At 55.1% G+C, this 24,975-nt stretch overlaps 6 protein-coding genes across 6 annotated transcripts in view; 3 read left to right on the top strand and 3 right to left on the bottom strand.

Moving 5' to 3' along the window:
* The window catches only part of PTSG_05202 (uncharacterized protein), a 4,568-nt gene extending 1,697 nt beyond the window's left edge, over positions 1-2,871 (bottom strand). Inside the window, exons 1-6 of the mRNA XM_004993723.1 lie at positions 2,654-2,871; positions 2,292-2,389; positions 1,933-2,070; positions 1,491-1,742; positions 920-1,288; positions 458-565 (exon numbers count right to left, since the gene is read on the bottom strand). Of these exons, the coding sequence (XP_004993780.1) occupies positions 458-565; positions 920-1,288; positions 1,491-1,742; positions 1,933-2,070; positions 2,292-2,389; positions 2,654-2,696 (1,008 nt within the window). The 5' untranslated portion in view covers positions 2,697-2,871. The remainder of the gene's footprint in view (positions 1-457; positions 566-919; positions 1,289-1,490; positions 1,743-1,932; positions 2,071-2,291; positions 2,390-2,653) is intronic.
* A 153-nt stretch (positions 2,872-3,024) lies between these two features.
* On the top strand, positions 3,025-6,382 carry PTSG_12274 (uncharacterized protein; the record flags this gene model as incomplete). Its single annotated transcript, XM_004993724.1, has 3 exons — positions 3,025-3,596; positions 3,800-5,253; positions 5,512-6,382. 3 exons carry the CDS (start codon positions 3,025-3,027, stop codon positions 6,180-6,182), a joined length of 2,697 nt encoding a protein of 898 aa, XP_004993781.1. The 3' UTR covers positions 6,183-6,382.
* A 640-nt stretch (positions 6,383-7,022) lies between these two features.
* PTSG_05203 (uncharacterized protein) lies at positions 7,023-10,569 on the top strand. The gene is made up of 4 exons (XM_004993725.1): positions 7,023-7,652; positions 8,012-8,820; positions 9,040-9,261; positions 9,496-10,569. Exons 1-4 carry the CDS (start codon positions 7,057-7,059, stop codon positions 10,131-10,133), a joined length of 2,265 nt encoding a protein of 754 aa, XP_004993782.1. The 5' UTR covers positions 7,023-7,056; the 3' UTR covers positions 10,134-10,569.
* On the bottom strand, positions 10,501-17,301 carry PTSG_05204 (CMGC/DYRK protein kinase; the record flags this gene model as incomplete). Its single annotated transcript, XM_004993726.1, has 14 exons — positions 10,501-10,893; positions 11,061-13,651; positions 13,795-13,889; positions 14,077-14,132; positions 14,333-14,449; positions 14,721-14,786; positions 14,949-15,073; positions 15,354-15,420; positions 15,605-15,660; positions 15,912-15,987; positions 16,167-16,233; positions 16,495-16,690; positions 16,894-16,944; positions 17,172-17,301. The coding sequence occupies 14 exons, from the start codon at positions 17,299-17,301 to the stop codon at positions 10,624-10,626; spliced, it is 3,963 nt and encodes a 1,320-aa protein (XP_004993783.1). The 3' UTR covers positions 10,501-10,623.
* Positions 17,302-17,792: 491 nt separating this feature from the next.
* PTSG_05205 (uncharacterized protein) lies at positions 17,793-19,627 on the bottom strand (the record flags this gene model as incomplete). The annotated part of the gene is made up of 4 exons (XM_004993727.1): positions 17,793-18,154; positions 18,641-18,998; positions 19,250-19,416; positions 19,597-19,627. 4 exons carry the CDS (start codon positions 19,625-19,627, stop codon positions 17,793-17,795), a joined length of 918 nt encoding a protein of 305 aa, XP_004993784.1.
* A 547-nt stretch (positions 19,628-20,174) lies between these two features.
* PTSG_05206 (uncharacterized protein) lies at positions 20,175-24,468 on the top strand (the record flags this gene model as incomplete). Its single annotated transcript, XM_004993728.1, has 10 exons — positions 20,175-20,280; positions 20,558-20,703; positions 20,814-20,885; positions 21,133-21,229; positions 21,430-21,599; positions 21,984-22,098; positions 22,325-22,388; positions 22,706-22,767; positions 22,911-22,999; positions 23,182-24,468. 10 exons carry the CDS (start codon positions 20,175-20,177, stop codon positions 24,466-24,468), a joined length of 2,208 nt encoding a protein of 735 aa, XP_004993785.1.
* Positions 24,469-24,975: the final 507 nt, after the last annotated feature.

Raw genomic sequence — 24,975 nt, forward strand, 5'->3', positions numbered from 1 at the left:
ATCTCTTCCTCAGCAACTCGTCCTGCGTCTCACCATACCCCCCGACCTCCAGCTCTCCCAGCGCTCCTCCCTCGCGATCACGCCTCCCCTTTGTCTCAACTTCAGGTTCTTCCTCTCCTTCCTTGGATACCCGCCCCACCCCCATAAAAAATTGAATTGCGGAGAGGGATGGGTACTTAATGCTCAGGAGATTTCCCGCCCTCGTGTGTGGGTGTGTGTGTGTGTGTGTGTGTGTGTGTGTGTGTGTGTGTGTGTGTGTGTGTGTGTGTGTGTGTGTGTGTGTGTGTGTGTGTGTGTGTGTGTGTGCGTACATGCGAATGCGAGTGGCGCAACACCTCCGAGACAAATCGCATGCTCACATCCCATGCTTGCACACAAACGAACAACAAGCGACAAGTTCGGCCACCAACGCCAAATCATCATCATCATCACCACCACCCTTACTGTCACCACGCACCTGCTCCTGCGTCTTCTCGATTTCGTTGTTGAGTTCGTTGACGAGGTTGAAGAGGGAAAAGTTCTGGTCCTCCACCTCAATAAACAGATCAACAAGCTTTGTCGTGTCCTGCGGTGCAGTGCAAGGGCGGCGACAGTCGCGTGCATTGTGAGTGTGGATTTTGCATGGTGCAAAAAGTACAAGGGGCGTGGGAGTGCGAATAAGACGAGAGCAACAGCTTGCACACGCAAGGCGAAGTGATCAATCCTCTCACAGGACGTTGAATCACACACACGCACACACACACACACACACACACACACACACACACACACACACACACAGAGCTGCACGCACACACACACACACAGAGCTGCACGCACACACACACAGAGCTGCACGCACACAAACACACAGAGCTGCACGCACACAAACACACACACACACAGCTGCACGCACACACACACACACGCACACACTGACTTCGATGCCGGTTGTGGCCTTGATCTTGCGGAAGGCCTCGTCGTACGTCTGCACCATCGTTTCCGGGCTGTCTGCGGCCTTTGTCTTGCGCTTCTGCGACACAGGCACCTCCTCCAGGTTGCGCGGCAGCGCCTTCACGCCCATAAACGTCTTCAGCTTGCGGTCGTGCTCGAGCACGCGTGAGAGCTCCTTGATCTCCAGGTTGTACAGCTGCAGCTCCTTGGCGGCCTTCTCCTCCAGGGCGGCAATCTTGTTCTGCGCCTCGTCGCGTGCCTCATGTGCTTTGTGCGACTGCTCAACAACGGCCGCCGTCCGCCGCTTCACGTCGCCCAGATCCTTCTCAATGCGCCGGTGCATTGTGTCAAACACCTGCGCACACGCACACCAGCCAAAACAAGCATTGCTGGTGAGAGTGTGATCACAAACGTGCACACACACGCACACAAATGCAACACACATATGCGCACACACACGCACGCCAACGCACACAAACGCACATACATACAACACACACATACACACGCACGCACGTACTCACGCACTCACGCACACACACACACACACTGTGCACCTTGCGCTCTTGCTTCAGATGGTCGATGGTCTCGCGCAGCTTTGCGTTCTCTGTGAGCGTGGCGTTGTACTTCTTGAGCATCTTCTCCAAGCGGTTCTCCATGGTGGAGATCTGCGCATTCACCTTGGCCTTTCGCTCCTCAACACCAGAGGCGCCACCAACGTTGCGCCGCTTCTGCGCCAGCTTGCGCTCCATATCCCGAATCTCCTTGCCCAACTCGTCGTTTCGCGACTTCTCCTGTGCCACTTCATCCTACCATATGGCAGTCGCACGTCAAGGCATGCCCAACACATGTACACACACGCGCCCGCACACACACACACACACACGCACAGTAGAAAGTGGAAACATGCTGCCCGTGAGCTGCAGCACATGTCATGACTGAGAACGTCACTGCCTCAATTCCCACGAAAGCAAGAGTGCACCTTGTGAACAAACTCACCTCATGCTTTTGCAGGACGGAGGACATTGTGGCACACGTTTGCGCCACCTTCTGTTCCGTGCGCTCAGCCGCATCTGCGAGCTTGAGCTCTGACATGAGAAACTCGTTGTCCTTCGTCAGCTTGGCAATTTGCTCCTCCTACACAAAGCCATGGTTCGTGTGTGACGAGCAAGCGAGAGAGGTAACACGCCCTTTGTGAGTGCCGAATAGAGGAATCATCTTTAGGCCAACGCATGGGTGAATCGGTGCGTGCTTGTGCTAGAGTTTGGGATCGCATCATGAAGCATCCCCAACACCTGCCACCGTGCAGTTTCGCGCCCTCGCACTCTGGCAATCTTGCACATGGGGCCTGCGCCAACCTGTTTTCTCAGTGTGTTGTGGGATTCCTCGGAGTATGCCTTGCGATAGCCCTCCGCGACACGAAACTGCCGCTGCAGCGTGGAAAGCTCCACGTCCTCTGCCAAGCAGTGAATATGGAATACGATACGAAGGGATAAGGCGTGCAAGCAAGGTGCGTCAGTACCACACAAATACTTCACTTTGCCAACCACAACGCCGCACCAATACCAACACCAGCACCACCAGCAACAACAGAACAGCAACACCAACAACAACAGCAGAACAGCAACACCAACAACAGAACAGTAACAGCAGCAGCACCAACAGCACAACACCAATACCAACAGCAGAACAGACATCCAAAGGGGAAAGCAACACTCACGGAATCCGTGGTCATCATCGTCCTCCCTCAAGCGACGTGTCATCTTGGCCAGGAAAGGTAATACAGACAAGGGGTTGCTGGAGGGGTTGTGGTGTGTTGTGGCTTGAAGCTGCGACCGTGTGCACGACAAGGAGAGATGTGCTCTGCTGTTGTTTGGGTTGGTTGGTTGGCTGTCGTCTCGTTTGCGCGGTGTTGCCAAGCAAAAGCGGATATGGACGATTTGCCAAATCGCCAGTTGTTTTTCCGTGACCCTGGTTTTGGTGGAAGTCTTTGCGAAAAGCCAATCGCAGCCCAACGATAACCTGCGTGCAGATGACGTCATTTTCTTTGTCTCGAGTCTTCGAGTTGGAGTGCGTGCGTGCGACGCAACAATGGCGCTGGAGATGTCGTCGGGATATGGCGGCTATGGCGGCTATGGCGGTGGTCGCTTGTTTGTGTTTGTGCTGAGCGTGCTGGTCGCCCTCGCACAGCAGCCACACCTGCACCTCGCACGAGCCGACTGCCCCGACGATATTGGCGTCGACGACACGGTCGAGGTCAAGTCGTGTTCGGCCGGCAGTGCGTTCATTGTGACACAGGGCATGTTCAGCACCAGCAACGGCGACGACTACGCCATCGACGCCACAGGTGCATGCAATCACATTGACGTGCAAGCAACAAGCTTCGACGACTTTGAGCTCAACATCAAGAGCGGCGCAGAGATCGACACCATCGTCTTCACAGGCATGACAGCCGTCGACGACATGTACATCTTCGTGGACGGCGACGTGTCGTCGAAGATTGAGTTCCCAAACCTGCAATCCGTGGACTGTCTCCGGATTGAGGCGGCGGTGGATGTGCCCCTCATCTCCTTTCCCTCCCTCAAAGCTGCGACCAACATCCACCTGGAAACGAAGAACGACGCCTCCCTCAGCGTCACCATCGGATCAAGCACCTCAAAGACGTATGTCATTGCTGTCACTTCACATCAGCTCACCCCACCATGACATCGCCACACCCACACACTACCGCCCCGCCCCGCTGAGCATGTTGTCCACAGAGTCACTCAACAATCAACACCAAAATCGCCTGTTCTCATGCACAAGCAATCTCACGACTGTGTTGTGCTTTTCATCCACGATCGCACATCATGCATGCCACATGCAGGTTTGAGACTGCAGGTGATGTGGAGATGGAGATTGATGGGGACATGGTCCTCAAGGTGTACGGAAATTGCGGAAGCATTGATCACCTGGACATGGACCGGGATGCAGGCGTTGGTTATGCCATATTCTACAACATGGCCGAAGTTGCGGAGGTCTCGCGCAACCACATCTTCAAGTGCTTAACGTACTGGGATAACAGGCGCACATCAAACCTCGAAAACAGCCATTGTGTGCCGCAGCAAACGACAACCACAGCAGTGTCACCAACGGCATCATCAACGGCACCCACCGACTTCATTGTTGGCGACGACATATATGCGGTCAACGCTGGCGACAGCAACTCGTACACAGACACAGAGGGCCGCGTGTGGCAGCCCGCAGGCTCCTACATCCAAGGCAGCACGTTCGTCCAGAGCATCAACATCGCCAACACAAACGACGACACCCTGTACCAGTCAGAGAAGTACGCAAGCACGCTCAGGATGAACTTCCCCGTGACTCGCAACAAGTGGTACCGCGTGTTTCTCCACTTTGCTGACATCTGCGAATGCACCGACCAGCCTGGAGAGCGCGTCTTTGACATTTACATTGAGGGCACGCTTGTGGAGAGTAACGTGGACTTGACCGACAGTGTTGGGTGGGCCACGGCCACGGTGAAGGTGTTTGATGTGTACGCGGGTGACACGAACCTCGACATTGACTTCACCAGCTCTGCAAACAATGGCAAGATCAGTGCAGTGCGCATTGCACAGTTGGTGCCGGTCACATCGACAACAACAATGACAACCACACCGATGACAACAACAACCACATCAACCACTCTGGCCTCGAGCACGATGATGACAACAACTGCTGAAGAGGCGACAACAACCACAACAACAACAACCACGTCTACAACTACAACAACTACAACCACGTCCACAACAACAACCACGTCTACAACGACAACGACAACAACAACAACAACAACAACAACAACAACAACAACAACAACAACAACAACAACAACCACCACCACCACCACCACGACAACAACAACAACAACAACAGCAACAACAACTACAACTACAACAACAACAACAACAACCACCACCACCACGACGACGACAACAACAACACCAACAGCAACAACAACTACAACTACAGCAACAACAACAACTACTACTACTACAACAACTACAACCACCACCACCACCACCACCACCACGACAGCGAAGTTGGCCACGTTGTCAACAGCGTCGCCCTCGGATCACATGAACCTGACGGCATCGACGTCCTCCTCGGCGCCAAGAGCCACCGACGTGACAGCACAGTCAACCTCAGAGCTCTCCACGCCAACGTCAACAGCAGCAGACATCAACCCGCAAACGAGTCGCAGCGGCAGCGGCAGCACGGACATGACGACCATCATTGTCGCCGTCGTCGCTGGCGCCATCGGTCTCATCGCCGGCATCTGTGAGTTTGTGGTTGTTGCGTGTGTGTGTGTGTTTGCTTGCATGTGTTTGTGTCTGTCTGTCTGTCTGTTTGTCTGTCTGTCTGTCTGTCTGTCTGTCTGTCTGTGACATGTGCACTGTAGCGCAAGAATGCGCAATTGCGTGTTGTATGTGCGCAAGTTTTGTGTTCTTGTGCATGCTCTGGGCTATCCACATATGCAATGGCTCACACTCGCATGCCCAAAATCAACCACATGACACTGTATTCGTCTTCGTGCAGTGCTTGCCGTATTCGTTCGTGGTCGCAGCAAGCGCACGAAGCTGCCAAAGACCCGCACCACACCGCCCATCACCATGAACCCAACGTACGACCCGTCGCCCCGCTCGCGTCAGGATGGACTTGCAGGCGGCAAGATGAACATGGCCATGTATGACGACGAGTACGCTGACCCGAACGAGTGCCGCACGTACGAACAGCCTGTTGTCGGCCACGGCGGTGTTCAGGAGAACACATACGATGTACCAGATACGTCGTGGTCCGAGCAACCCTACATGGTGCCAACACCCGCCTCGAGCGTGAAAGGTATCCACAGCCACAGCGGCAGCAGCATTCGCAGCTCCATGCACCAGCAGCGACCACTGCCTCCACCTGGGTATGGCGTGCGCCTCCAGGACAGCAGCGAGAACGTGCATTACGATGTCGCTTCCCCATCAACGGCAACTGATGTGAACAGCTCTGCACGCACGGGGCAACCCCAGCTCCGCCTGTATGACAACTACCCAGCCGTTGCCAGCACCTGTGATGACGAAGACAGTGCTGAAGAAGGCGTTGACACCACAGACCGTGTGTATGAGACGCTTCCGCCCATCTACGACAATCTTGCGGTGTCTCCGAAAGCGAACCATCTCGTGCAACTGGGCGACGGCGCTGGCTTTGGCTTCGACGCTTAAGGCTTCACGGTGCTATCAACACGCCATACCCCTCCACTGTGTTGTGTTGTGTTGTGTTGTGTGCTTGGAGCTGCGTTTGGATTTCCCGTGCCCTTCCTTCCCCCTCCTGCTTAATGTCAGCTGGACACGCTTCTCGTTGGGAGCCTGCAGCTGCCCGGCGTTTCATGCCTGCTTTCAGTTCCCCTGTCCCTTTGTTGTTCTCACCACTTCATGTTGTTACTGAATATCCATGTTGTTGTCTTCTTCATGTTGTTTGCTCACACCAGGACTGGTGATGGGCTCCAGCGTTCGTTTCTTTTGTTATGCTTTCGCTTTCCTTGAGAGGAGTTCGCCACCACCCCCAGAAGACACCACAGACGAGCCGGCTCGCTGTGTAGTGCTGCTGCGTGTGTTGCTCCCAAAGACAGCGAAGCGCCATGGGCCAGAAGCTCTGGCAAACCCCTTCTGCTACCTGCCTTGCTTGTGTTCTTTCTTTGCATTCTGCTGTTCGCGCTTTCTGCTTTGCTGCTTTAACGCTTCAGAGAGGGTGTTCCCTCATCGAGCGAGCCACCTCGTACAGCAGTGAACAAATGCGAACAGAGAGAAAGAGAGAGAGAGAAAGTGCAAGCAAGTCAACGCAGAGCGGCCTGCTGGAGACACGCTCTCATGAATGAGTAGGCAAATGACGTGATGAGGCGAGGGCGAGAACGTAAAACGCGCCGGAAATGCACGCAGGTTCCCACGGCGCCAACGAGTTGGTGCAGCCGAAATGTGATGGAAGACGTCAACGAACACCGCCATTTTGCTTGCAAGCAACAGCAGGCGCTGTAAACTGCTTCCCACAGCCACGCCAATTACTTCTGCTGCTGCTGCAAAAGCAACCATCCCAAAGAGCATGCGACGTTTGTTTGTGCTTGTTGGGGTGCTGGCGCTGGCGGTGCTGCTGTGCGCGAGCGAGCTGCACCTGGTGCACGCACACGGCGATGGCGGAGACGATGGCGAAGAAGAAGGCCGCGGTGGTGGTGGAGAGGGTGGAAGCAGCAGCACCTGCCCTTCCTCAATCGACCCCGACGACACGGTCGAAGTCAAGTCGTGTTCGGCCGGCAGTGCGTTCATTGTGACACAGGGCATGTTCAGCACCAGCAACGGCGACGACTACGCCATCGACGCCACAGGTGCATGCAATCACATTGACGTGCAAGCAACAAGCTTCGACGACTTTGAGCTCAACATCAAGAGCGGCGCAGAGATCGACACCATCGTCTTCACAGGCATGACAGCCGTCGACGACATGTACATCTTCGTGGACGGCGACGTGTCGTCGAAGATTGAGTTCCCAAACCTGCAATCCGTGGACTGTCTCCGGATTGAGGCGGCGGTGGATGTGCCCCTCATCTCCTTTCCCTCCCTCAAAGCTGCGACCAACATCCACCTGGAAACGAAGAACGACGCCTCCCTCAGCGTCACCATTGGATCAAATACGTCTCACACGTGCGTTTCTTATCCCTGCACAAATCATGTGAATGGATTTGCTCAGTACGTGTGTGTGTGTGTGTGTGTGTGTGTGTGTGTGTGTGTGTGTGTGTGTGTGTGTGTGTGTGTGTGTGTGTGTGTGTGTTTGTGGCAGCCTGTTGTCAGTCTGCCTGCTTATGTCCGTGTCTATCGAAATGCAGCATGATTGGCCAATGCCGTGTCTGCTCTGTGGTTTGTGTAGTCCCTTCTTTGCCATTGCTGATGGCTTCTTCACTGGGACAACTCGACGACACGCTCTCTGGCATCTGCTTACATGTCTCATCACATCACTGCTTCCGTCCATCCTGCCTCCCAACCATGTGTACTTTTGCGGCTAGGTTCGAGTCCGCGAGCGATGTGGACATGGAGATTGATGGCGACATGAACTTGAAGCTGTATGGCAAGTGTGGTTCCATTGGCGCGCTGAACATGGACCGGAGCAGCGGTTCCGGAACGGCAGAATTCTTCCACATGCGCGAAGTGGCAGATATCTCGCGCAGCAGCTTCGAATGCAAAACGTACTGGGACGGCGCATTCAAGTTCGCATCCAGCTTGCTGAACAGCAACTGCCAAGTCGGCGTAACAACCATTGTACCCTCTGTGGCGCCATGGACAAGCTCAACTGCCTCCGCAGCCAGTACTACAACAACCACAGCGTCAATGTCAACGTCCATGTCCCCCGCAGCCCTCCCCAATGTCCCCACCGACTTCATTGTTGGCGATGATGTATATGCGGTCAACGCTGGCGACAGCAACTCGTACACAGACACAGAGGGCCGCGTGTGGCAGCCCGCAGGCTCCTACATCCAAGGCAGCACGTTCGTCCAGAGTATCAACATCGCCAACACAAACGACGACACCCTCTACCAGTCAGAGAAGTACGCAAGCACGCTCAGGATGAACTTCCCCGTGACTCGCAACAAGTGGTACCGCGTGTTTCTCCACTTTGCTGACATCTGCGAATGCACCGACCAGCCTGGAGAGCGCGTCTTTGACATTTACATCGAGGGCACGCTTGTGGAGAGTAACGTGGACTTGACCGACAGCGTTGGGTGGGCCACGGCCACGGTGAAGGTGTTTGATGTGTACGCGGGTGACACGAACCTCGACATTGACTTCACCAGCTCTGCAAACAATGGCAAGATCAGTGCAGTGCGCATTGCACAGTTGGTGCCGGTCACATCGACAACAACAATGACAACCACACCGATGACAACAACAACTTCTAAAACAACAACAACAACAACAACAACAACAACAACAACAACAACCACGTCTACAACTACACCAACTACAACTACAACAACAACAACAACCACGTCTACAACGACAACAACGACCACCATGATTGTTACGTTGTCCACAGCGTCGCCCTCAGATCACATGGACCTCACAGCGTCAACGTCCGCCTCAGCGCCACCGACCACATCTGACGCACAAGAGTCGACAACTGCGACCACAGTCAGCTCAACGCCCCCCAACCAGAACATCAACCCACAAACGAGCCGCAGCGGCAGCGGCAGCACGGACATGACGACCATCATTGTCGCCGTCGTCGCTGGCGCCATCGGTCTCATCGCCGGCATCCGTGAGTTTGTGTGCGTGTGTGTGTTTGTCTCTGTGTGTGCGTGTGTGCTTGCATGTCTGTGTGTGTGTTTGCATGTGTGCTTGCATGTGTCTGTGTCTGCGTCTGTGTTTGTGTTTGCATGCGTGCACGCATGTCGTTGCGTTTGTTTGTGCGTTGCGGTGGTATTTTGTCCATGCAACCCATCTTCATACTCTGACACAAACTGCCACTTGCCACGTGTCACATGACATGCAGTGCTTGCGGTGTTTGTTCGCCGCCGGAAGAAGCGTACACGGCTGTCCAAGACCCGCACCACACCACCCGTCTCCATGAACCCAACGTACGAAGAGTGCGCGAGCGACAATGACGGGCTTGCTGGCGGCAAGATGAACATGGCCATGTTCGACTACGAGTACGCTGACCCGAACGAGTGCCGCACGTACGAACAACCTGTGGTCGGTCACCTCGCGCAGCTGCACAAAGGTTCCGCCTGGGCAGAAAACGCCTATGCCATGCCTGCTTCACAGCCCATCCAGCACGCGAAAGCCAATGAATACGAGGTGCCTGTGTCCTCGGCAGCCAAGCACACTGCAGCAGCAAGCACGACGGTGTACGACATGGCCTCACCCGACACACCTGCAGCTACAGCGCCTGAGTATGACTTGGCCTCACCCCACACAACTGCAGCTACAGCGCCTGAGTATGACTTGGCCTCACCCCACACAACTGCAGCAACAGCGCCTGAGTATGACATGGGTGACGAGGGTACGGGAGATGATGCCTACGCGACAGTCGCCCCTCCTGGCTGCACATATGACAACGTGGTGCTGTCAAAGACTGGGGAGCAGAGGATGCAGTTAAACGACGCAGATGACTTTGGGTTCGATGCATGAAGTGGCACAAAGATGATGGCTTGTCGCAGCATATCATCTCGATTGTGTGTGTGTGTGTGTTGATTTTTTTGTTGCTCGTGATGTTGTTGATCTGTTTGCATTGCGTCCACCCTCTCGAATGCGTACTCGTGTTTCCATTGCATGCGCGCGTCTTCTTTCAGTCTTCTTCATTTGCTCTTTCCTCCCTTTGACTTTCTTGCTTGTTTTGTCGTTCAGTGTCGCTCTGACTGCTGAAATTGTATCCTCGTTCCTAAGCACGAAATTGCCTGCTGTTCCACGTTCCACCTTTCCTTGCTGCGTTGCCCGAGCCCTGCTTTCTTTTTAAGTATCGTTGGTGAGTTGCATCATGTTTCAAACATGCCTTCTGTTCTGCTCTTGTGGTTTACTTCATATCAGTTCTGTTCCATTACACGCGCTTACAAGCAGTCACAGAACCCATACCCAACACTCTTGAAACAGAACAGCACGCACACGCACGGCACTCTCTGTCCTACAGAGTGAGGAAGTCAATGTCCTCATGGTCCGAGGATGCATCAAAGTCACTGCTGTCAGCACCAGCAACAACACCACCGCCCACGCCGTTGTGTCCTTGACGTTCAGCGAGTTGTGCTCGTTGTCCTGCTCTTATTGGCGTCTTCTTGCGCCTGGCTGATGATGACGGTGATGGTGTTGGTTGACCAAGGACACGCGCGACCTTGCTGTCATTGCGGCGCTGATTATCGGAGAACGTGTCATCCGCATCGTCAAATGTCGCCAATGCCTGCAAGCATCAAGGATGGGCGGCGTGCCATACATAAAGGGGCGAGGGACGACACAAAATGATGAGGCAAGGATAGCATGTGGCATGGTGTGTGTGTGTGTGTGTGTGTGTGTGTGTGTGTGTGTGTGTGTGTGTGTGTGTGTGTATCGTGCGCAAGGTTTACCAACCACTGGTGTCGATTCCGTGGCAACTTCGTGCAGCACAACTGAGGACGATGAAGAAGATGATGATATGGCGTCCGCTAATGACGATGACGATGGCGAGCGCGCTGCCAGTGCCGCCATGCGTGCTTGAATCGCAGAGGACGCATCGCGGCCAGGAAACACAGGCAACACGGGCTTCCTTGGAGTCTTGTGCGTCGACGAGGGTGAAGACGGGTGCACGGTCGCGGCCGCCTTGGGCCGTGTTGCGGTGGTGCCACGTGATGCACCCGCTGTTGTGTTGACCGGTGGCAATTTACCGACATGGGGAGTGTGAGCAGGGTGTGCGGGGCGAGCAGGCGACACATCTGCACTCGACGGTTCACTCCACACGCGATCACGCATGACGCCTTCATCAAGATCAAAGGGACCGGCAGAGGCTGCTGTTGTGGGTGATGTTGGCGTCATTGCAGATGGAGAAGGCAGATGCCGGCCTTTCTTCGGCTTCCTTGTTAGCTTGCTCTTTGGGCGTCGTTCACGGTGCTGCTGGTGCTGGCGCTGCTGCTGGTGCTGCGCTGCCGCTCGCGTGTTTCCTTCCATTGGCAGCGCCTGTGGGAGCGGTGAAGATGGCGGTGACAGCCGTGACGCACCAGCATCATCGCCATCATCAACACTTCCTGTTGTTGGTGGTGTTGTCGATGCTGTTGTTGCTGCCTTGTGTTCTGAGGCGCGTTTGGTCACTTTCGCGCGCTTTGCTGCCAGGGTGTCGCCGTCACGCGCTGCGCTGGCCCTGTGCTTCTTCGCACCTTTACCTGTTCTCGCTGAGGCAACACTCGACGACGGTGCGGCTGATGTGGATCGCGGCGCCCGTCGCAATGGGGTGGAGCCGCTAGCGGAACGAGACAACGACGCCGCTGATACCGTTTCTCCGCTGGACAAGAGCTCATCTTCGCCCTCTGCTGCAGCGAGTGTGGCGTGGTAGGCCATGACAGACGCGTGGGCCATTCGCGTGTTGTCGCTGTTTCCGTTGACGTCGTCGTGCACAACAATGATGTCTGCGCCTCCTTCTTCCAAAAAGTCCATCTCCTCATCAACGTCATCACCAACCATGGTATCAGCCCCTCCTTTCCTTCTACAGTGTCCCGACTTCCGTGCCTGGCTCTTGGCTGATTTTTTCTTCTGTTTCCCCCTCTGCTGCTGCTGCTGTTGTTGTTGTTGTTGTTGTTGTTGTTGTTGTTGTTGTTGTTGTTGTTGTTGTTGTCTCCTTTTGCTGCTACTGTTGACTCTGCGCGCCTTTGGAGTGCTGCTGGCCGAGCGGCGGGAAAACTGTGGCGAAGACGGAGGTGTGATGCCGTCAACAGCACCATCGTCGACATCAGCACGCGCACCAGTTCCACGCGGCCGTGACACGCTCGAGGTGGACGATACGTCCGAATCCCCACGCTTCCCTTTCCCCCTCGACCCACGTCGTGTCTTCTCCCGGGATGATGTCCGCTTTGATGACGACGCTGCTGTTGCTGTTGTTGCTACTGATGCTGTTGTTGAAGTGGTTGTTGATCGCCGTCGGGTGCGCTGGCGGGATGTGGCTGCTTCGCTTGAGTGTGGCGATGACAGCAGTGCATCATCACCTTCATCAAAGTCCTCCTCCTTCACATCACGATCTGTGATTGCCATTGCGCTGCGCTGCCGCTGCTGCCGTTGTTGGCGTTGTTGGCGTTGGTGTGTGTGAGGGGCGTGTTGCTGGTCAGGTGCAGCCGTTGCGATGGTGCCTGCAGCCATCAGCACCATGGCTTTGCCATCGCTCGACCTGAGCAGCTTCCCTGCCCGGTCAGGGGTGCGCATGCCACCACGGCCTGATGAAGCTGGGCGTGCCGTGGTGGTTGAGGTGGGCGTGGCCGCAGTCGTGTCACTACTCGCCTGCAACAAAGGCGTTCGTTTCATGTCTTCATCGCCAGCGTATGCACGCCGGACAGAGCGGCGCGAGCGAGAGGACCGCGAGTGGCGCACGTCTGCTGCAATGCTGTCACTATCACCACCCAGGTGCCCAAGGTCCTCGTCTTTCACGGCAGCAGACGACTGCGGAGGCGCACTGCCTGTGCTGCCGTTGGTGTGGAGGCGTAGAGGATGAAATGCAGAGGACGCGTTGGCCACGCGATGAAACGCAGATTGCGCCACTCGACTAACACCACGAGCCTGGTGGTGCTGTCGCTGCTGTTGATGTTGCTGATGTTGCTGATGTTGCTGTTGCAGTGGATTTCTTACCCACTTGAGCTGCCATGCATCTGTGGTGTCTACTGTTGCGGTGCTTGTTGCTGGCGGGCGACCAACAGCCATCCCACTGCCACCACCACCACTGGCACCGCCACTGGCACGACCCCCACGCTGCCGCTGGTGCTCTTGCTGCTCTTGCTGCTGTTGTTGTGGTCGCCGTGTGCTGCTGCGGTGTGCGGGCAGCGGGCGCTCGCACTCGGCCGCGTGTGCGTATGCAAACGAGTGTGGGCGTGGGGGGAACCAGACCGGGTTTGAGTACAGGGGCGGGTCTGACACGAGGAGGCGAAAGGGAAACAGCGGCGCCAGAAACGGATGCTGCAGTGCTTCCAACGGCGTCATGCGCTTGGCTACAACACCAGTACACACGGGTGTGTGTGTGTGTGTGTGTGTGTGTGTGTGTGTGTGTGTGTGTGTGTGTGTGTGTGTGTGCATGCACGTGCAAGCGGGAATGACAAACAAGACACAGTGCTCGATTCGCGATGGAACTCACAAGGCGCGGGATGGAGCATGCCAGCAAGGAAGCTGGCAAAGCTTGGGTGGTTGAAGTGAAGATGCTCCTGAAGCCGTGATGCAAGGGCCGCGTGCCTGCAGGCAACGACGAAAAAAAAAAAGCGGAGACCATTGTGATGAATCGTCACGGAAAGGGGGGGGGGGATTGTCGCCCCATAGTATTGTATTTTGCTCTGTTTCGGCGTGGTGTGTGTGTGTGTGTGTGTGTGTGTAAGTGTGTGTCCGTCATGGTGCAGGGGAGGCGCGTGCGATATGGGCATACATGCGGTCGAGCGGTTCGTGTGGCGTTGAGGGCCGGCTGTCCACGTGCTGGGAGAACTGCAACAACAGCAGTGGAGGGAATACAGTGGTGAGCAACCCGACAATCGCCAGGAACTGCAGCACATTATGTGGTTGCGTGCGCGAATGCATCGCACACACAAATACACACGCACGCACTCACTGAATGCACACACGCACATGCACATACACACATGCACATGCACACACACGTACACATACGCATGCAAGGTGCGCACCCTGGCGTAGAATTTGCCTGCGGTGTACATGTGTGGCAGGTGTCCTGTCAGTGCGACGATGCTGCTGACGACGTCATCCGGTGTTGAGCCGCCAAACGGGACGCGACCAAGCAGCAGCTGGAAAGGGGCGGTGGGGGAGGGGAGATGAAGAGAGAGAGAGAGAGAGTGTGTGTGTGTGTGTGTGTGTGTGTGTGTCAGTGTATGTGTGTATGTGTGTCAGTGAGAGAGTGTGTATGTGTGTTTGTGTGTATGTGCATGTGTGTCAGTGTGAGAGTGTGTGTATGTGTGTATGTGTGTATGTGTGTATGTGTGTATGTGAGTGGGAACCATGTGCATCGTTTCAATGTTCACTGGTGCAAGCTATCTTGTACGTGCAGGTATGCTGTACCTCGAGCAAGATGCAACCGGCTGACCACATGTCAATCTCCGGACCAAAAGGAATGCCAAAGTACACCTGTGCATGAAATACAACACGCGAGTACGCGTGCACGTGAGCGTGCATCACGGTTTGAGTCCAGGCACGAGTCCAGACGTTCGCCACAACAAGACTACAACCATCGCCATGATCACAGCTGCCACTACCGCCACCAATAACAGATACTGCGATACTTGTCACCTCTGGTGCACGATAGAGCGGTGTCTGGATGTCAAACGAGTCGTAGTATGGAGCAACAGCCTCCTCCGTGTTGCTGATGGCATTGCCAAAGTCAGCAACTTTGATGAAGCACGAGTTGGCGGCGTCTGCGGTGATGAGCGGTTGTGATGAGTGGTTGTGATGAGTGGTAGTGACGAGTGGTGGTGATGGTGTTCATGGTGAGCAGCAAGTTTGGTAGCATGGGAAAATAGGTAGTGGGAAACCACACAACATTGGTTGTTGCCGTACAGCAGCACAGACATACACACGTAGAAACACACAAACACATGCATCCATCAGCACACACGCGCGCATACGCAGACACACACACACACACACACACACACGCACGCACACACGCAAACACATACACACACACGCACGCACCATCACGGAGGAGAACGTTGTCTGGTTTAAGATCGGCGTGGATGATGTTGGCATGACGAAACACGGCCTAAGGGAATTGAACGCACACGTGCACGTGCACACATGCACACAAATATCAGACGCACGACACGAGAAGAAAGGTGATGATGTGGCGTTCACGCGCACACGCGAGATGCCATGATGTGACACAATGACAACAACACGTGCAAGGCGGCAAGCGCTGTGTGTACATGTGCATATATGACACGTACGAGCGCAGTCAGAAGCTGGGCGGCCACCTTGCGCACAGCCTGTAACTTGAGACTCGCTGTCTCATACGCAACAACACAGCACAATTTAGAAGTGAGAGTGTGTGTGTGAGTGAGTGAGTGCGAGTAAGAGAGAGAGAGAGTGTATGTGTGTGTGTGTGTGCGTGAGTGCGTGTGCGTGTGCGTGAGTGTGTGTGTGTGCGTGCTCATCACACACCAAAGTGCACGACACTGCAGTGGTTGAACAGATGATTGTAACTTCCGCGCACACCACGCACACGCATGCGCGCGCATACGCACACACGCAGACCTGTGTTTGCTGCTTTGGTATTTGTGAACTGCGACGCTGTTTCCACTGCATGTTTCAGCTGTGTTGATGACAGCAACTGCACCATGGAACGTGTGATTCACGTGTGCACGTGTGTGTATGCGCGTGTATGCGCGTGTATGTGTGTGCGCGCGCGCGTGTGTGTGTGTGTACACGTGAGACAAGACAACGGATGAAAGAAAGGTCGTGGAGATGAACGAAACACAAAATCAACACGTCAGCAGGACAAGCACGCACCTCGAACACGATGCAAAAGTGACCTGCAAACTCAAACGTGTTGATGCAGCGGACAACATGACATGTGCTGCGGTACAACGCGAACAGAAAACGGAATCATCGCTGTGTGCGTGAGCTTCGATGGATGAGGAGGGAGGTACCACTAAGGCATACATTCCACAAAAACACATGCATGCGAACAAGCATGCACTTGCACGTGGACACCTGCACAAAAACACAAACACACACATGCACACACACGCACGCACACACAAACGCACACATGCACACCAACAAACAAAATGCACACCAACAAACAAACATGCACACACACACGCAAAGTACGCACTCTAGCGGGTCAAGGGTGTTGAGCTGGCGTGTGACGGTTGCTTCGTGTGAGCCCAGCTGTGCAAACTGGGCGTGCATGATCTTGATAGCGACGTGACTGTGGGTGGGGCAGTAGGTATCCTCGGCGCGGATCAGGAGCGCAAAACCGCCACGCCCAATGCTGCGCAGATACCGGTATCTCCCACCGAGCAAAGGCACTGCCCATCCCCAGCAAAGCAACAAGAAATCAGCGAACCAGCGAACCAGCGAACCAGCGATGCTGAGGGGAGATGGACAGACAACTGACTGTGACACGGCACGCGGGATGCACGCAGACGCATGATGTGCACCGCGTCCAATAACACCACTCCCACTCCATACTGTGCTCCGCATCTCCTCCGCATTGTCACTACACGCTCACCTGGAGGCACAGGCTGAAAGCAGCCATCTTCGGCAGTCAGGCGACTCAGATCTACTCCCCGCAAAACACCAAGGACACCAGCAACAGTGTCACAGTGAGTGCGTAAACCAATAACCAACCGAAGCACAGCCAGACATTGGAGGCGTTCAACGCTTTCAGGCTCCGCCATGAACAACCACGACAACCTGCACAAACTAAAGCGGCATGTGGGCCAACCACTCCCAACTTTTCGTCGCCACAGAGACATGCCATCACGACTTCACTGTGCTACACGCCACCTTCTTGCTGCTCCTGCTTTGGCTGTTGGTGTTGTGCTCGTCCATGGTGTGCGCCGTCATCGCGCTGCTGTGCCACAGACGAGTACAGCTGCGTCAACCCAGCCGTTGCCCGGCTCACAACGTTCGCCATAGCTACACTTTATGGTGTCGGCTGGAGCGTGCCTTGATGGTGCCTTGACACTCCTACACAAATCCTTGACACTACAGACTACTCCTCCATACTTCTGTTTTGGTGTTCCGAGGTTCCTTGCTTGTTCGAATAGTCGAATGGTGTGTTCTGCTCTGCTCTGCTCTGTAAGTCTAGTAAGTATGGTGAGCTTGTCTGGTGTGTTCTGCTGAGCTTGTCTTGTCGACATCCCTTCTCCTCTCCTCTGCATGTTCTCCACGCGCCTGCAACGCGCTGGCACTCGACCTTCAACTGACACGCTCTCTACTTCCAGTACTTCTCTTGCTCCTCTGCCTCTGTCAGAGCCCTCGAGCCCAAGAGCCCTCCTCACATCTTGCTCTTATCAGTTGGTCAGTTTGTGTATTCGTCACACGTAGCAAACTTCCTCCCAGTGCCGTACATTCATCCTTGGATGCGTCATGTAACCATTCACACACACACAGAGACACCCGCGTTCAAGAACTGTTTAGGAGCGAGTGGATGTGCATGTGGTCAAGGGAAGATGACGATGAGGAAAGAGGGGAGTCGTGTTCGTAAACGCGTGGGTGGTGAAAGTGGCGCGACTGCTCGCGGTGATGATGCTTGTGGTGGTAACGGTGTGGTGTTGAGCGAGAGCAACTTGTGGCAGGACGCCCAGCGTTGCCGCCGAAACTGTCTTGCTTGCTCTTTCTTCTTTCTTCCCCGTCGTCATCGTCATCCTCGTCGGAACCGAGGACGGCAATGAGGAACGCATTGAGCTCCAACTCCAGCTGTCGCTCTTGCTCCACAAGCCTTTCGCGTTGATCAGGCGTCAGGGCCTTCTTACGCAGCTCGGCCACTGAAACAACACAAGTACAACCGGCAGAGGCATCAAGACACCAAGAAGATTCGTGTCAGGCTCTCTCGTGCGGGATGCAGCTTGCTGGGGACTAAACCCGAGACAGACCCGCGAGTTTCGCTTCATGAAACCAACGGGGACGACAGGGCGACAGGGTCAAACAAAACACTGCACAACGACAACACAGGCATGCGCATGCGTGACTGAAGGAGCCAAAGGAGGAGGTCGTGGTGGTGGAAGAGCAACCTGCCCCAAAACCCTCCTCCACACACACACACACACACACACACACACACACACACACACACACACACACACACACACACACACACACACACACACACACACACACACACACACAAGCACACACACAAGCACACACAAGCACACACACAAGCACACACACAAGCACACACACAAGCACACACACACACATAAGGGCAACCACACACGCACACACGCAAAAGCAAGCACAAACACAAACACCAGGTATGTTTTGTTTGCCTTGTGATTGAAGGGTGCTCAGCTCTGTGTCGAGAGAGCGGGCCATCTCAGCGATGTGTGGGTCTTGATGCAGTCGCCTTTGCTCTTCTTCCGCCTTTGTCAGGGCCGTGCGTGTCTCCTCCAGCAAGCCTGCCGTGCTTGACTGGAGTGCAGTGTCCCACTCGTCTCCTTGCGACTTCGCTATTGCTGCAGCCGGTGTGCTGGAGAACGCAAGCGTGGTTGGTTGGAGCGTGTTCTGTATCCAGCTTGCCAGCGCTTGCCCATCCTGACAGCCCCTGGACTGCAATGGTGTGCCGCTGATGCCAAGCTTGTCGCACTTGGACCGCAGTTCCTGCTGAGCCTAACCGTCATGTCACAAATGACGAAGGTCACCCGTTAACAGCCAGAGAAAGCACGTTGTCACAAACCCGGGACAGCCACCCGCAACCGCATGTCGTGTGCAAGCGCTTTCCGAGGCACTTCGCCCACAAAGCATGTGCATGCGCAGACACGCTCTCACTCACAACATCCAAACACTCGTCTGTAACCACTCACAATCACGAACAAACACGTGCGTGCACACTCACACGTCCCATCACGCTCTCGGCGTACCTGTAATAACTCGGTGCGAAGCTGCTGTCGTTTGAGGTGGAGCCGCTGTCGTGTACGCTGCCATGCTGTGTACCGCGCAGCGGTTTCTCGCAGCACACCGGCCGCCTTTGCCAGGCGCTCCCTTGCACTGTGCAGGAACTCCACTTGCTTGGCTTCTGCTTCCAGCACTGCGATTCGCAGAAGTTGTGAGAATGAAGAAGCAAGTGAGGCCTGCCTGAACCCCTCACAAGGTCGGGCACGGCAATGAAAGATACGGAAGAGGAGATTGGCGTTCCTGCAGCGCGCACAACTTCGGGATGGAAGAATGTAACTTGTGTCTCTGCAAACAAATAGCACCCACGACTCACATTGCTGTTCGAGGGCTGCGATATTGGCCATCCTCGTCTCCTTCTGAATTGCTTTGCCTGTTTGCGTGCACGGCAGGCTGCAGGTTCTGCAGAAACAAGTGTGGTGCTGGTGCTGGTGCTGGTGCTGGTGCTGGTGCTGGTGCTGGTGCTGGTGCTGGTGCTGGTGCTGGTGCTGGTGCTGATGGTGCTGGTGTGCTACACAGACGAAGAGTGCACCAATGCTTGTGGTGTGTGTATGAAGAAGACAAGGCGATGAATTTTGGCGGGAAAATGAACACACACACACACACACACACTAATCTTTGCAGGTGTAACGAAGAAGCAAAGAAGCCATCTCATCGTTCGCTACATGAGCTCGTTTGTGCACTGTGCTCACTCTAATCACACAGATCTTGGTAGCACCAACACATAACCAACACACGCCTCCAGTACTTAGACACAACGCCGCAAACACAAAAACACATTGTACCTCAAGTTCCACAGGCGCATTCCCTTCCAGGGTGTCGTCAAATAGTATTCACTCGCACCACCGCACACACAAACGGCATACGGCAAAACGCAAGTCGTCCTTTGGCGCCATGGCTGCTTTGGTCAATCAGAGCAAGAAACAGCACTATGTGCAGGGTGAAGAGGCCAGGCTACAAGCAGACGTGCTTGTGTTGATGGAAGTGCTGCAGATGGCAGGTAGGTTGCTACAAGGGCACCGCAACTGTGCTTGGTTGATGCTGTGTGCGTGAACCCTTGACTGCTGTTGATACACGCAACAATCCGCATGCTGCTCCTGCGACTTTTACACATTCGCGCGCTTTTGCACCCTCAAACACACACTCACACACACACACACACTCTCTCTCTCTGTCTGTCTCTCTCTTGCTCTGTCTCTTTCTCCACACACACACACACACACCACACACACATTCACATATTATCCGCGCCTTTGCCCTCGTACATACATCGTCAGCCAAGGAACGAGATGTGGATCAAGTGTGTCAGGTGCTCAACACTGCCCTTGGTCTTGTGAAACAAAGCAGCAGCGCAGACGCATTCCTCGCGAAGCTTGGGTTCTTTGCGTACGCATTGCGGCTCTGTGACAGATTCTCCGATCAGGTTCGTGCACGCAGATCATCGGCTGATGCTCGCCCCCCATCACGCAGTGCACGTGCCATGTTTCCGCTGCCATTCTCATCTCCATGCTGTGCTTGTATTGGTTGCACAAGGTTAAACTGAGCTCCTGTGTACTTCAGCTGTTCAGAGCATCCGCCACCATTGACGACAGCTGCCTCAGACTGGTCAGTGCGCTTCGTGCATACGTATACATGTCATGATTGCTCAGAATACCCAATGACGTCAACAAATACCTGTGCATCATACGCACGCACACACACGTACACACCCTGCTGAGCGACACAATATCTCTCTTCTTCCACACAGGCGAGGAGCACAACCTCTGCGTGCTTGTACACGTTGATGCACTCACTCAGCCCCTTCAACACACATTTGCATTCGCAACACACTCTACACACTCACTGACACTAGCTGGTGAGCAGGGTAAAAGCCCTTCAGCTGATGCGCGACAAGGAAGGCGTTGCTCTTTTGGGACAACAGGCCGTGGTTCAACAAGCATGCGCCTCAGGTGCGTGTCGAACATGGCTGTTCAGATATGCTGTCCTCCCCCCCCCCCACGAAGCCATTCATGTTGAGCATTTGTGTTTGCCGCTCCGAGTGAGTGATCGACCTTACCCGCATATAAAAGTCTGTCTTTTCCACGTCCCTGTCTGCACTCATGTGTCGGTACAATGGCTCTGCGCTTGTTCTTTTGTCGTGACACTGCAGAGGTACGACGCGCCCAATATGGCCAGGACCTGGTCAGCATGCTGCTGGAGCGCTGCCTCATGATCCGTGCAGATGACAACGAAGACGTGTGGGCCATCTGGACACAGCAACTGCGCCTCCTAATCCAGCTCATCCAACAACCTTCCGTCAACCCCCAGTTCCAGGAACAGGTTGTACACCGATGGGTGCCCTTCGATCTGTGACTTTGAAACATGTGTGCGTGCGTGTGCGTGTGTGTGTGTGTGTATGTATGTATGTATGTGTGTGTGTGCGTGTGTGTGCGTGTGTGTGCGTGTGTGTGTGTGTGTGTGTGTGTGTGTGTGTGTGTGTGTGTGTGTGCGTGTGCATGCCGTCGTGCTGGCATGTGGCTCGCCTTGACTGCTGGTGCCACTTGCATTGGGCGATGCCGTTGCGTCGTCTCGTACAAGTATACTCCTGAACACAGTCCTTTATTCTGCCTGAACGCACAACGCATCCGCAAGCACAACCTACAACACAACTCCTCCTCTGACACGACGCCCCGTGTGCACTCACGCTTTTGCGCGTTGGATCAGGTGTTGCCACTGGTGGAGGCCATCTTTGAGGAAGGTTTGCTTCTGCGCACAGAACTGAAGGAGGAAACACGTCTCGACTGTTGTTGGCTTGCTGCCGCTGTGACACAAAACAACGGTGGGTGAGTGAACGGAGCAATGTGTGCATGTCTGGAAGGCGGTTGTCTTTGTGATACGAGGTCTCATTATCCGGAGTACCCCACCCTCCTTCTCTTTGAGGCCTTTTGCGTTGCTTGAACGGCGGCGAAGCTACACCTGGTGTATTGCAGTCAATAACGTCGCTCGGCTGCTGCCCACACAACTTACACATTTGTACTCCTTCTGTGCTCCATTGTCCTGTGCAGTCAACGTGCAGACTCAGTTAAGCAAACACATTGTGGAGCAGACGCTCGCCTTCCTCGAGCTCTTGTGCGTTTTCACATCAACGCAGGAACTTGTTTGGGTCAACTGGCGAGCGTGTGCCGGTGCTTGTGTGTGTGTGTGTGTGTGCGCGTGTGTACGTGTGTGTGTGCTTGTGCATGTGTGTATGTGTATGTGTGTGTGTGTGTGCAGTCACATCCCCTTGGGCTGCATATTCATGTCACCGTATTTCATATCATGCAAGAGTCTTTGGGGCCAGGCGTACGCCGCCCAGCAACCCTAGCGCAGCGCATGCTTGTTCTTGTTTTCATCTGCTCGCCTGCTTTCACACGGCCCAACGGCCCGTGCATGCATGCCACTGGCAGGTTGAAGCGGCACTCAAACCTGGCAGCGAGCGCGACAGCTGCGCCGTTGCAGTTCCTCGCCGGTCTGTCATTACACAAGCGTAAGTGCCCTCCGGCCGTTGAGCACAGAGTACACACTTCGAGAGCACACACACCACGTGTACAGAGCACGAGTGTGCGTAGTCTCACATGCAGCACCTATCTTCTTGTGTGTGGGGAACTGCAGACGATGTGGCAGTGGCACTGGGGAAGCAACGCTTGTTTGTGCAGCTGATGGACATTGTGGCCTCAAGCTCAGATGCAGCACAGTTGATTGTGAGTCCCTGCTATGTCGCAGCATATACCAGCATGATTGAGTGTGCGACAACGTTCTTGACGAACAAGCAGCCACCTTGCTGGCTGATGTTGTTGTGCACACCAGAAACTCATGCTTGCATGGATCGCTGCTGTGTTGTACACAAACGTGTGTGTATGTGTGTGTGTGTGCCACAACACAGGAAGCGGCACTGCAAGCATGGTCACCCAAGACGGAGGCAGAGTGCAAGATTGTGATGCAGGCAGTTCGGTCGGCAAGCGGCAGTGACAACGCTGTGCCAGGAGGTGTGGCCGACGGGCATCAGAGCTGGGTCGTCATCGTGAGGGCCAAGAGCAAAGAAGTCCGCGAGGCCGCAACTCGCGCTCAGCGGCACCCTTTGCCCATGTTCTTCCCCACGAGCCGAACCTTTCGCCAGCACCCTCCTCAGCGCGTCCTGGCACCGGCAGCTTCCAGAACAATGCACGCCGCCCAGTCCCCTTTTCACATCAACCCTCAACGTCAACAGCAGCAAGAACGCTCGCACCCACTGCACCGGCCGCACAGCCGGGTTGGTCAACACGCACAGCTACATCGGCTGCTCTGGCTCTCTCCACACAGCCGCCAGCCAGAACCGCAGCTTCGGCAACAACATCACGCGCGCCATCAGCCCTGTGCATCGCCCCGCCTTCGTCCTCGCCTTCCACTGCACGATTCGTCCGAAACTGAGGAGGAGGCGGCAGAGGAGGAAGACGATAGCGACAGCAGCCACGGAAGCAGCAATGCACGTGCGAAGCACGTGCGACAGGTGCAGCCCGCAACCGCCGCGGTCACTCGGGGGAGCAGCGTCTTAACGACCACCGTCAAACCTGCATTGATCAGCGCAAATATCACCAACGTCAACACAAGCGTCGCCACTGCAGCCCAGCATCCTGGCTCGCCGGCACCAGCGCCACCGCAGGAACACGTGCGCAGCCCCAGCAGTACCAGCGGCGGCACCAACAGCAGTGATGTTTGCGGCGGGGCCAGCGGAGACGAGTCAGCGGCGCCAGCAACGCCGCCGACAACACCGTCACCAGCAGCGCCACAATGTGTATCTTCACCGCAGGCGCCATGTCCAGGTGTTGTCGCTCATGCTGCTGACGCGCCACAATCACCAACGCTGCCGCTGCTATCGTCGTCTCCACCAGCCCACCACAGCGGACGAAGGGTGCCCTCGCAGTACAGCGTCATCAAAATGCCGATGCAGGTTCCACGGCTATTCCTCAGCACGCAGCAGCGCCACAAAAGCATGTACAGAAGCAACACTGGCTCGCGTGGCCTCGGTGGCACGACGGGACGCCGGCGTCAACACCAGCAGCAGCAACGAGAGGACCGAGGTCGTGGACGCCGTCAGCTACGCCGCCGACGCGTTGCGTTCACGCCACAAGAGGATGAGTATATCCGCCTTGGCGTCAAGCGGTGTGTGTTGACGAGTTGCCTGGCATGTTGATGTGTTGGCACGTGCAGCGCGTACTCTATGTGTGCTGTCGTGCTGTGTACACGGTTGTGCAGACGTGCACGCTGGGGTGTTCAGCTATTCTCTGTCTCTGTCTCTCTCTGTCTCTCCCCCCCCTCTCTCCCCTCACACACACACTCTCTGTCTCTGTCTGTCTCCCTGTCTGTCTCTCTCTCTCTGTCTCTCTCTCTGTCTCTCTGTCTGTCTCTCTGTCTGTCTCTCTGTCTGTCTCTCTGTCTGTCTCTCTGTCTGTCTCTCTGTCTGTCTCTCTGTCTGTCTATCTCTCTCTCTGTCTCTCTCTCTCTCTGTCTCTCTGTCTGTCTCTCTGTCTGTCTCTCTGTCTGTCTCTCTGTCTCTCTCTCTCTGTCTCTCTGTCTGTCTCTCTGTCTGTCTATCTCTCTCTCTCTGTCTGTCTATCTCTCTCTCTCTGTCTGTCTATCTCTCTCTCTCTGTCTCTCTCTCTCTGTCTCTCTGTCTGTCTCTCTGTCTGTCTATCTCTCT

Source organism: Salpingoeca rosetta (assembly GCF_000188695.1).
Source record: "Salpingoeca rosetta unplaced genomic scaffold supercont1.12, whole genome shotgun sequence".
NCBI classification, from domain to species: domain Eukaryota; class Choanoflagellata; order Craspedida; family Salpingoecidae; genus Salpingoeca; species Salpingoeca rosetta.

What these genes read in the sequence shown, in the direction of transcription:
- PTSG_05203 (XM_004993725.1), top strand. Translation starts at nt 7,057, where the DNA reads ATGCGACGTTTGTTTGTGCTTGTTGGGGTGCTGGCGCTGGCGGTGCTG. An exon ending in GGATCAAATACGTCTCACAC is followed by an intron (nt 7,653 to 8,011) that starts GTGCGTTTCTTA and finishes TTTTGCGGCTAG; the next exon opens with GTTCGAGTCCGCGAGCGATG. An exon ending in TGCAAACAATGGCAAGATCA is followed by an intron (nt 8,821 to 9,039) that starts GTGCAGTGCGCA and finishes CGTTGTCCACAG; the next exon opens with CGTCGCCCTCAGATCACATG.